The sequence below is a fragment of the Stegodyphus dumicola genome, chromosome 3 (genome assembly GCF_044657685.1).
Source record: "Stegodyphus dumicola isolate Sdum_Otavi_A_Nest chromosome 3, ASM4465768v1".
In the NCBI taxonomy this organism is placed as follows: Eukaryota; Metazoa; Arthropoda; class Arachnida; order Araneae; family Eresidae; genus Stegodyphus; species Stegodyphus dumicola.
The window spans coordinates 113,140,583-113,153,731 of NC_140770.1; the positions used below are offsets into that span (position 1 = coordinate 113,140,583).

Here is a 13,149-nt window from a genome sequence, read left to right on the forward strand (position 1 = left end):
CAGTACATCTTTATTTCCAAATCTTTCTGTGAGGAGTTTAACTGAAGTTTCGTAATTTTCTTCGGTTAAATCGAAACCGTCAATATTGTTATAAGCAGTACCTCCCAAAAAGGATATCAAATAATTAAATTTACTTATAGCGTCAAGCGTTTTATTTTCGTGTATGGCTGATGAAAAAGTGTTCCAAAATGTTAGCCATTCCCAGCTCTCGCCATAAAACTTCGGAATCGTAAGTTTAGGAACTTTACATTATGACTTTCGATTTTAACGTTTTCTATCATACTTTCACTTAACTGTTCAGTGCTTCTTAACACACTAAATTTTTGTTGTTCTATATTAATTTCTTTCAATTTTTTGTTTGCTTTGTATTTAAATGTAGTTATTCTTTCACGATATTAGTCAACACCGTTTAATTCCTGGTCTAGATCCTTTATGTGTATTAATTTTTCTATATCGGCATCTATTTGTTTTAACTCGTTCAATTTTTCATTTAAGAGTTCTAAGGAAATTTCTAGTTCCTCTGCATTCACTTCTGTTTTTGGTAATTCAGTTTCGATTCAGCCAATTAATTTTGTAACGGCAGCCCTTATGTGGCCGCGTTTCCTTTTCAATGTATCGATGAATTCCGTCATTTTTAATATTCAATAATTCAACAAGTATCAGCAATGCGCTTTCATTCGCGGCACGGGATGCCAAAAAATGTAATGTTCATGATATGATTAACACTAAAATCATTCTCAGAAAATAAAAGATAAAAGGATTTACCTTTTAATCGATCTTCTTTCTAATCCAAAGGCGTATCCGGGAGTATTTTAATTTCATTCATCGATGCACTACTCACAGAAAGAGAGAGGCTTCTAAGATAATAAGATATTTAATTTACAATCACACCACTAAACTAATATATATATGTATAACATAGAAGATAAGGATTACATGTTTCACTCAAACGTCCATCACGAGTTCTCAAAGTTCAGTTAAAAAAGTTCTGTTTTAGTTTTTACTGCGCGCATGCGCAGATCACGTGGTTGTCGTTGAGAGTTTCAACAATACGTTTTAATGTATTATATGTTTGCTTTAATGTATATAAGATCCTCTTCAATCCGAAACTTATTTGCCGTAATGTATAAAACCTACATAATTGACGCAAAATTTCGTTAAATTTCGCCACAATGCGAGAAACATACGTACATTTATGCAGATTCTTCATTGTTTAATTTCTTTAAATATAACGCAGGGCGATAATGTTTGGTGGCAACAATTTGAAAAGTGAAACAGACATTTAAGTTTTCGACGCTAAATGTCATAACGAAATTAATAGCCCTGTTCGACTAACGCCCTTTGGGCTAACAAAAGAATTTGAAACCTTGTTCAGAGCGTTCCGCTTTTTAGGGCGTCACTTGATAAAACAATTATATGAAATAATGCCTTCCTATTATTCGCAGTGAAAGTTTCACGAATTTTTTTGTTGATCAGTATATCTTAATGTATAAAGTGATATTTTAGTATATATAATAAACAGCCGCTCCAGCTCAGTTTTTTCCAGCTACATTGTGAAAAACTATAATTGGATCAGAATCTCTTTACAAATGCATAGCAAAGCAAACGTATATTAATTTTACAGCAGAGAATGAAAACCTGAGCCTCTTAAAGTGCATAACAGTATAGCGTTCGAAATCAATGGGAAAATATACTACAGCCAGATTTAAAGTGTCATATCTTCAAAGACGACTTCCAGTGAAACAGAAATAAATTACTGCAAAAGTAGAGTAAATTTAAATTACGGTGAAAATTTATCAATATACATTAGAATACTGGTTAGTTCTCAAACTACTTGTGACATAATGCAGGAGACAATTACCGGTTCAGGAAAATGAGCATATAGTATAGATCAAAGATGGGCAAATTTTTTCGATCGCGGGGCAAAAATAAAAAAAAAAAAAAAAAGGTTTGGCAGGTCAAAATAAATTTTCTAAAGTTTTAAAAACAATTTACAAGTATTACAATTTAAATATGTTAATGAGATGAATAAAATTGCGATTTCGTTTTTAAAAATTCTTATATTGAGTTTCGAAGTGAGATGTACACTGATTCTAAGGAACGAGGATAAATGCTCATCTGTCAGTGTACTTCTGAAATAATTCTTTCTAAGGTTCACATATATAACATATTCATATATATAAAAATACTTGTTCACGTATATAAGATAAAGCAAACATAGCACTGATTTTCTGGGCTTGAGATATTAAATTTCGGAAACTTACTTTCGATAATGATTTGTAAAACTCTAACCTTGGCATATTTAGAAACAAATGCTTGAGATGATTGTTAGATTGTAACTCAATTAACTCAAGCTGCAAATCTGACCTCATTGCTTCACAATTTACGTTGAAAGGTAAAAATATCCAATTCTGTTTGAATGGCAGTGAAGTCTTGAAATCTTCGTTCGAACTCAAAATGCAGTTTTCTCAAGCCATTTTCATAATTTTTAAGCTTCTCTTCATTTACTGAGTGTATTGAATTAACCTCGGGAAATGAGACAAGTCGTTCTTAGCTAGATTTCCAGCAAACAGATTAAGTTTTACTAATTCAGAAGTCAAACTACAAAAATCAGCGTTATATTTTCAAAATTTTCACAGGACTAGTTTCGATGGTTTTACCGAACCACCATCCTCAGCTGCAAAACCGCAAATTGTAGGGTTTGCATCCATTTGCGGTTTTGCAGCTGAGGATGGTGGTTCGGTAAAACCATCGAAACTAGTCCTGTGAAAATTTTGAAAATATAACGCTGATTTTTGTTGTTTGACTTCTGAATTAGATTAAGTTTTATTAAGTTTTAAGTTAAAATCAGTAAGTTAAGATTCAGTTTTTTCTAAGAGGTCTAATTCACCTATATTGGATTCCAATATGTCTGCTCCCCGAAAAAGAGATAACTTTTGTTGGCGCCAATCTACAGCTATAACAAACAACTAACTTCCGCTTTTAACCCTTTACCGATTGAAAGCTGTCTATGCTTGCTCTTTCCGACAATTTATGTTTTGTAGAACAAAAATAGAGAAAGTAAAAAGGTCATCAGTCCTTTGAAAAAAAGGAAGAAAAAATTAATATTTAAACAAAGTAGAAAAGAAGATGGATATATAATATGTAAATATATATTTCTTTTAATTTGCCTCCGACCGGCAAATTAAAATTCTATCCGCAAGCCGGATAAAACCTTCCGGTGGACCGGAGTTCGCCCGCGGGCCGTAGATTGCCGATCTCTGGTATCATTTGACCCTAGAGCATATTTAAATGTGAATTCAAGTCGTCATAAGTATACATTATATACAGTTAGTAAATAATATGTAATAAATAACAGTTATATACAGGTCGAATATGTAGCGCACAGTGTGCAAGGAAAAGTATAAAATTCGACATACAGGTGAGAACAAAATTGACACAAATAAGAGAAAATTCACAAGACTTCATCCATTGACATTTCTAGGGCAATTGATGAAGCAGTAGAAAATTTACAGATTTTCGAAATAAACCTTCGCATGCATGCATGAGTATATTTGCATTTTAGGCTGTCCAGTCTGCGCAGTTAATAGATGAGATCTTTCGTAGATATGACTGTTTCTCGTATGTAAAATCAAGTACGTCTTGGTAAGGATCTCCACTTTTGAAGAAAATCACGAAACCTCTCCTGCAACCACCCGGAAGAATAAGGAAATTGTTTCGCTATATTTCTTAACTGGACATTATACCATTAATGTTCAGCTTTGAATTTATTGAATGCTTAAATCTTTGAAAATGTTGTCTAAAATACCCATTTAATATTTATGTTAAATAGTACATTGAGAATAGGCTATTTTCTGTAAGTAAAAAAAGCGTTCTGTGCAAAAAAGTCTGTACGATTTATTAACAGAAAATTTACCATCCCTATTAATTATCATTTTTTTCTGTTGCTAATATACTTCAGAAGGCACTGAAATAATTACTTAAATCTAAAAGAGTGTATCGCTAGTTACAGTGTGGAATTTACGTGTAATTTTTATTAGCGAAATATTATTTAATTTACGTCTTCCCCTTCTGCCTCTTTTCGCCAGGAGCTTCGCTCATTCCATAATTTATGTGGCTACGAGTAGCAAGCATTTTTACTGTAGACATTAGAGATTTAAAACAAGAATATGAGAGTTTGGACTTCTTTCCATTGCCCTGCCCACTGAAAAAAAAACAGGCTGTTGGAGATACTAATACTGATCTTGCTTGGAATACTTTAGACTGAGGTTAGATCTTGTTTGATGAGTTTGCGTTCGAAATTCTGTTATCATTAACCGTTTTGAAAGGAAGTTTTGAGTTTTAAAATCAAGTCCAGATTGCCTGATAGATCTGTGTTCCTATATTTTAATTTTAAACACTCCCAAGTGTTGCGTTAGAATAATCTTAAACGTAATTGTGTGTCTATTTGTTTTGATGATTAGCTGTTCTGGTGGTGATAATACACCACACAGAACAAACGCAACACCTTATTTTTATAGTAATTGGCATCGCTAAGTCGGTTGGCACCCACAATAGATATAACAAGAGTATACACAGCTGATACTTTTAGAATCATAATAGCGGACTTTATTTACCTCAGTAAAAAAATAATATGCATAATATAAATGTTATTTCTTTAAATTTAAATTCACGTGACCGAATAAATGTTTCTGTTTTTTTCGATTCTTCACTTTTTAATATAAATGAGAATAGAATTTTTTAAAGAAGTTCATAAAATGTGTTTTATTGAATTTACAGCAACGCAGCTAAAATGAACGATGCATTACAGATGAATGACAGTATACATTTAACAGAATGAATTAGTTGGCAAGCCAGTTGATGCAGCATATTTAAGACGAAATAAGTTTAAAACTCTAATTATTCTGCACACGATATTTAATACACAGGAATTAAAATCTGTATTTTAAGAAATAATACTGAAAACTGAAGAAAATTCACCTGTATGACTCTTACCTTTTTGAAAAACATAAAATTATGAATAAAAACAAGTTATATTTTCTGATACAGATATCACATAACTTACATAGAATTTTATATTTTTGTTTTAAATCAATTAATCTTGAGATTTAGTTTAAATAATAAAAATTAAGGAAAAAATATTAGAATAACTTTTGCTATCATCTCAACCAGTAGTTGTGACATTTTATGAAGAATACAGTAACGAATGAAAACGTCACTTAACGATTGTTTTCTCCATGATTGCCCAAATGCAATCGGAGAAGATTTGCGCCTACAGCCAAAGACGTCAGAAAAGTGACTAGACGTGTTTGCGACATTTCGGACCAGTTTGTTGCAGGTAGCCGGTATTGCTAACCACCATACCGAACAAAGGGATGACTATTTATCATTAATCCAAAGGGGCTTTGTGTCCCTGGAAGACTATTGTTTTCGTTTTGTGATTTTGCGTTGAATCACTATAAACAGCGAATCACGTTTCAAACTGTTGCCACCAAATGTTAGAGTCCTGCATTATATTTGAAGAAATTCAATAATGAAAAATATGCATAAATGTATGTATATTTCTCGCATTGTGATAAAACAACGGTATCTAGAGTCATCCAATTTTGAATGACGTAATCCTACTGCGAATATGGGCATTTGAAATCCCAAATTTGAAATTTGGAATTTGTTTTATTATCGATTTAATATTTTTAAAACTTTAACGAATTTTTGAGAAACAAACTCAATGATTTAAACGTGAGCAATGGCAACACTCTACGGGGGGAAAAAAGACCTTTTTATCACCAGCGCGCAGAACTCTGTATCGGACATTCTAAAGATATGGTTATTTAACCATATCTTTAGAACCATATCTTTAGATATTGCTGTTGAACTGAATTGTATGTTTTAAGTGCAAAGAACATGATATTTAATAAATAAAGGTAACACACAATGCGTTAAAAAAGAGCCCCTTTGGACGTAATTTAAAGTCTGAAACCTTTCAAATTTTTTCAAATTATTTATATTTATTATGAGATTATTTGTTAAGACATCCTGAAAAAAAAAAGCAAATTGGATGATTGTCACTTTAAATAGTTAAAATTATTTATAACACTTTAAAATAATGTTTACTTAATACTTTAAATCTATACCTTAAGGTGCAGAAATTAAAATATTTTCTTTCCTCTTTAAACTTATGTAAATTTTGAAACAATCTTTCCGACTCTGAATCAAATAAATTATATGCAATTGTACACTTTTCTGTTAATTTATGAGATGTTTGAGCACCCGGAAGATGTTCGTGATCGGAACTTGCTGCGTGCATCATATGTCACTTGAGGGACGCAAGACTTTGTGTCCAGCTCCGCAACCAGTTGTTTTCCTTGGCACCTCCCACACAGCAGGAATGCCCTCCTGGCGTCCAACCAATCAAAAGTCTCCGGCTCTTCCATAAAGGAAACAATAACAAAAAATTCCCCCTCTCCCCTCATTCCTCATCTTACCGACAGAGGGCAGCCTAGTGTAAGGCCGCGTGGTAGAAACTAGGTTGACAGAATGTAGCTTTTCTGCCACGCTGCCGAGCTCAGCAGTGAAGCTCTAGGCTCCCGTCCATGCTGTTGCACTCTGTCTTCCCACAGGTACAAGGACCTGGGGATTGTTAATGCTTGTTTTAATGGTCATCTTTGAGACTCAGAATCACACAATAGATATCCCAGTTAGACGTGGACGTGTTGTCATTCGAAATAGCCTATTTTTTCATTCATGATATCATGAGAAAAGGGAGATGATTACTTGCGAAGTGAATTACTTCATCATGTAAAGATTATTTTTGATGAATGAATAATACGAAACCGCAAATACATGAGGACTTTACTCGAACTTTTTTGTATTAACTGTTGACTTGATGACAGACTTTCTTCAGAAACTCAGACTCTTTTAAAATACGTCACCTGAAATTAAATAATTTTCTGAATATTTAGAATATTTCTCAAGGTAGTTATTTGGTTTCCTTTCCTGAAAAAGTATTCAACTGTGATTTCAATTATTCATTGCTTCTTACAGAGGTATTGGCTGCAGAAACTAACTGTCCTAGTTTTTCAATGTATTTCATTCTACATGTTGTTTCATAGGAGAATTCGATACCACTTGTCATGCAATAAAATATTCTTTTATTTTCTATAAAATGACAGCTTAGCTAGTGATACATACTGTTAAATATTTTAGAATTTACGTTTGTATGGTAAATTTAAATGTGCTGCTTAAGTTTTACAACAACCTACCATGTATATTTTGGTAGAAAAGTACCTACCGAAAAAAAGAAGACATAAAAAATTACATATTCATCTAGAATAAACAGTATCATATAGAAATATTCTTTTTTGGTAAACATAGCGTTTAACAACATTCAGTTTCGTATTAAAATAAAATAAAAGGAGAATCCATCGCATGAACTTTCTACAGGTGTAATTTGGAGCAAATATGTTAATTAAATATACATAAACTTTATGGAAGAACTATAAAGATGAGTGAACTTAATTTTCATCAAATGTTGTTTTGAAATATGCAGCATATTAACAGTGAAATTCTTAAGTGGCAGTAGATTTTAGCACATTTTCGTGGTCAGTAAAAGGACAATCAGTTGCAAGCAAAAGAATTCAGGCGAAAACAAACATGCCAAGATCGTTTCTTGTAAAGAAAGTCAAGTATCCCGTAGACCACGTAACACGCTGGGCGTATCGTGAACCATCCAGTCCTACTGAGGCGGCTCCTGCACCCCCATGTCCTCCTTCTCCGTCTCATTGTCTCACCGTCCGGTACACGAATAGTAAGTACACATTTCCTTTACATTATGTTTTATATGTTTTGAATTAAATCATAAAATCCATGGAAAACTATTCCATTTGATTTTTATACGTTAATATGAACTCGAAGGCTATATTTATGAATAGCGATGTAGTAGGAAATGAGATGCACCGTACTAATCTCGTATCATTGTAAGTTTCATAAGAACAATAAGTTTCATTGTTTAACTTTCTGCATGTATCATGATTATAGTTGCTCAATGAAAATTATTATTATGCGATGTATTTTATACAAAATATTGTTATTAAGTTTCTTATTTCCTTCTTAATGGGTTATATTTCTCACTAAGAATCAAGATTACAATTCGTATTGTACTTGAATACGAATAAAGATTTTAAAATGTTAAGAAATTACAGAGAGCAACAATATTTTACTTTTTATATTTCATGTAGCTTCTGATTATATTCATTAAAGCTCTAATAAGCGCTGTTCTAATTACATTGTTTGTCGATGTTGCTAATGATTATGGAAACTTTGCTGCATATTTTCTTAGGAATTTGTTACATTACTATAACGGAATGTTAAACATTTTGTGAAAATACGGAAATTTGCTGTAATCTGTTAAATGTAAAATTATTTGTTCCAGGTAAGAAGATGTTAATCTAGACTTAATACGACTGATAAGAGGCCAATTGATGCCAACAACTATAAAAAAAGTTTTCGGCAATTTATTGTACCTGGATTATTAATGGCGCATATATATATATATATATAAGTATAGTTCCAGTTAAATCTTTTTCCGTTTCTTTCGATTGACAAAAATACGGTCCTTTTATATTAATATGAAGCAACATTGATATTATTTTTATTTAAAGAAAAAGAAATCCTCGTGCACCACAAATTATTACACGAGACTGACAAATCGTAAGTAAAAAAGGCAAAATTAAGCAACTTTGATTAGACTGCATTTCACAGTGAAACGTTGTGGCAATAGACAATGAGTGAACAACCTCTTCCGTAAATAAAATGTCAGTAAACAAAAGTTAGTAAATAAAAATAATATATATATTACTTACTGATAGTATATTTGAACTGTTAAGAAGTAATCTCCTCTATTATAAATGAGACGTTTTTGGAGGCTGTGTGAAAAATTTAGTTTACAAAATGGACAGGTAACGTACAACATTTATAGAAACAGTTAAGGCAGATTAAAGCCAAACAGTATTTTTTCCATGGCGACTCAGTTCATTAATATATTTATTTCGCTAATATTTCAATGAAACCTTATGAGGAATTATCTCATTTTCCCGTTCATGCTATCTGGTGTAAGTGGTGAGTATGGCCAAATAACAACATTAAGATCTGTGGTTTGAATTTTGACGTGTATATTGGCTGGTTTTTCAGATTTATCTCACCAAGTCTGTTAATATCCTCAAAAGTGGTACCCGGAATAGAAATTTGGTAGACGATAGTTAGTCAATACTTGGATTTTATCGAAAGGATCTCATGCCTTTCTTTAGTCTTTTTTTAAATAGGGAAGAATGTAAGGAATTATCGCATCCTCCCGCTGACCACTAATGACGAAAACTATTGGTGTGCATCTAACAATTGGAAGTTCGAGTCTCGGCGAGGGAATAAATTTTCTGTGTGGTTTCTTCTTCCAAAAATTCTTATTTTCTCAACATTTTCATTTCATATACATTTCATTTCTCAACATCAGAGGTGCTTAGTTTGATTAGTGCTTGGTTCAAAATAATTCACCGTTACAGTTTGCATAAAAACATGTATTAGAATATAGTTTCAAGAATTTCTATCATCTTATATGTCTGTTTAAGATGGATTGTAACCAAGAAAGCTAAGTATGTCCTACTGGTTGTAACTGATTTTAATCATTTTAATTCATTTAATGCATTAAGTCCTTTAACATCAGGCCAATTTAACTCACTTCCATCACAAGAATCCTCGAGGTATGTTTCAAATTGAAATTTCACTTTAATAAAATAATTTCTTAATGTTTGTTTTGATACAGAAGTATTCACATTTTGCCTATGACACCAAGCTAATTTCCAAATAATCAGATATTTAATTTAAAGCAAAATTTATGACTTTAAATTAATCAGATATTTAATTTAAAGTCATAAATTTTGTTTTAGCTGCGACAGAATTGACAAAGTTTTGTAGCTCTCAGTTCCCTGTGAAGAATTGCAAAAAGAAATACTAAATGAATTAAAAACACTAAGATTTATATAATAAAATTAGGCAAAAGCCAAACTCCTTTCAGAGACACGTTGCGAATGTTTTTGCTCTTTGTTTTGGATTTATCTTGCAAAAATTGTGGCAAATTATATTCCATTCTTTAAGGTAGGAATTTCGGTAGATGACTCCAGAAGTGATCTGAATCATGTTCTCTTGATATGAATTAGTTATTTCTTTAACATTATTGTTGTTCTACGTCAAAATACCAAACGAATGTAATCAGCGAGAGGAAATCTGTTATTTCATCCTGACATTAAATAATATATGAAATTCGAAACAGTTTTTTAATTATAATACAGATGCGAATATTTGTAAAATCAAGTCAGTTAGATATACTGTAAATTAAATCAATATAGATATATTTACACGGTTCCACTGTGCTGTAAATGTCAACTTCTAGAATTGTAAATACATCCAAGTGACTTATCTTTCCATTGTAACTTTTCAGTCGAATAACCACAAACTCAAATGAAGGATTAAAATAAATTTTCCAATTAACTCATCAGCTTGACGGTTGTATATAACAATAAAAGAAAACTTGTAGCTTGCGTAAAATTCAGAACAAAAGTTCAAATCACATTAAAATAACAAATGTAAAGTAATACGCAAAAATATAATAAATAAGTATTTGGTTATATAATATAATAAATAAGTATAAAAAAATAATAAATAAGTATTTGGTTAGGTATCAGTATTCTACAAAGCAATAATGACTAGCAAAGCTAAAGTCAATTGAGCAGTTCAAATTAGTATCAGAAGTTTGTCTCAGAGTAACCTTCCAATGATAGTTGCTAAAAGCTCTCTATCTGAACTCTAATACTATGCCCTTAATCACATTAACTAATTTGCATTCTGATTGGAGCTGGTGAAAATACAGGCTGTTTTTACAGGCTGAATACTGATATAACTGTGATAATAAATGTAAAATTCTATATATTATTAACAATAAAATAAATATGTAAATTATTGAAAAGTGTACATTTTGCTCTTCAAAAACGTGCATTTCTAAGTTTAGAAATAAACTAAAGATCTTATGGTACTCATGAGTGGCAATTTGCCAAGCCTTGTGGACAATAAATACGCTAGAAGCTTATTATAAAATAATTGCTACTGCAAAGGAAAGATTAGGCTGTAAGCTTTTGAAATGTAAAATATAGTAACTTTCACCCATTTTCAGATAGAGTTTTGAAAAAATGAATTCTAATTTTTACCAGATATCTCAGTCATTTCACACTAAGAAAAGACCCTTTCGATTTTATTGGTACTCTTTAAACATTTTAAGACGATTTGTATTCGCCATGAAAGTAATTTATAAGAAACACCGCAATCCCGCCCTTTATTTTATGCACCTTTAGGTGTGCATGCACATTGCATTTATACATGTACCGAATTCATTAATATTAAAATATTTGTGAATATTATTATAAAATGTCATAACAGTTCTTTTAGAATACTATGTAATAAGAAGGATTTCTGTTAGTATTGGAAGGTTGATAACTTATTCATTATACTATGGTCCCCTTTAACTCTTCTCTCGCCTCACAAAAACAGCTAGATTAACAACAATTCGTTATAGTGTTGTTACATTTGAATACCAGAAAGCGTTTACTGATGATCTGCTGTTATTGGCAGAGTTTTGGATCGCAAGCACTATCGAGAAATATTAAAATGACGTATAAAAGCATTTCACTAAGCAACGAAGTTCAAACATTTGCAAGTACGTGAATGCCAAATTTATATTCTGTTGATCCAAATATCTATATTTACGTTTTGAGAATCAAAAGAAACGAATACGTTTCTAGAAAACTAAGACCGTAAAATTTTCTGTTGCATAAATATTATATAATAGCAAAGTAACGGAAATTATGGAATCGGTTTTCAGCAAATGATCCAGCCTTTTAAAAGAGTTATAAAGGGAAATCAGACATTACACATGCCGTTTTCTTCTACCGAGGATTGCCTTTTGAATAAAAACAAATTGACACATGCAGATCGAAAGAGAGTGAAGAATTTCATAACATTCAGATTTTATGTCTGTAGAAAGGAAAACTATGAATTTTATAATAAAAGTTATAAATGCACATATAGGTTTATCTAATTTAATACATAAAGTGAAATAAAACCAAATCTTGCTTATACTGTGTCAAGGGTTCCCTTAGCTCTATTCGTTGAAATGTCGCAATATAAGTTCATATTATTGAGGTTTGGTTTGGTTTATTGAGATTACGGCAAAGCACACTAGGGCTATCTGCCTAAGGGGAGGGATGCCTTCGTGGAGGACTTTCTAAAGAAAACTGACTCGTATACACGTTACACATGGGGAAATCTACGAAAACTCCCATGCAGCCAGCCCGTTCGCGAGATTCGAACCTCGGACCGAACTTTACCACTCGGCCGCTGGTGAGTCCATATTATTGAGGATTTTATTTTCTAGGTATTCATTCTGAATTCTAATGTTGTTGTTGTTGTTGTGACTTATCACACTTGCCTGTGACATTAGAACAAGCCCACGAAATTCATCATGGCAAAGGAGAGCAAGATTGTGCCTGTCGTTGGCAAGAGCCTTTGGTCATCATACAGGTGCTAATACGACTCCGCTCATTTCAGAGCCCAATTGTGAAGGAGAGCACCAGCAGCCTTTCCAGAGAAATTTTGGCTAGCCGCATATTTAGAATTTCCGCATGCCACACAGGCAGTATACATTTACAAACATCCATATCTTCTCTGGGGTTTGAACTCGGGCCCTTTGGTATCGCAGTAGGCTTCCCCTATCACTATACCATCTGAGCGGCGCCTGAATGCTAATTGGTACATAAATGTAGCTAGGTCCAATGGCTAATGCCGGAATAATAAATGGTAGAGCTAAGCAATAGTAAGTAATACTGTAAGCGTTGCTTCTGAAAGCTCTATAGCTAGAAAATTTAAATTAATTTTTATCCTGGTGCGGATTAACGGAAAGACATTATACTAACAATCCAAATCATGGATCCAAATGGTTACTTAACATAAATACCTTATATGGGTCATTTATTAAAATTCTCAACAAAAAGAAAGGGATTTAATATTCGGTGAAATCTCTCTAACACGACCAGCCACAATTTCTGATAA

The 13,149-nt window shown here is 32.2% G+C and overlaps 1 protein-coding gene across 1 annotated transcript in view; it reads left to right on the top strand.

The window, feature by feature from the left end:
* The first annotated feature begins 6,526 nt into the window (after positions 1–6,526).
* LOC118182553 (uncharacterized) overlaps positions 6,527–13,149 on the top strand; it is a 73,937-nt gene continuing 67,314 nt past the window's right edge. The window contains exon 1 of the mRNA XM_035351918.2: positions 6,527–7,807. Within this exon, the coding sequence (XP_035207809.1) occupies positions 7,654–7,807 (154 nt within the window). The 5' untranslated portion in view covers positions 6,527–7,653. The remainder of the gene's footprint in view (positions 7,808–13,149) is intronic.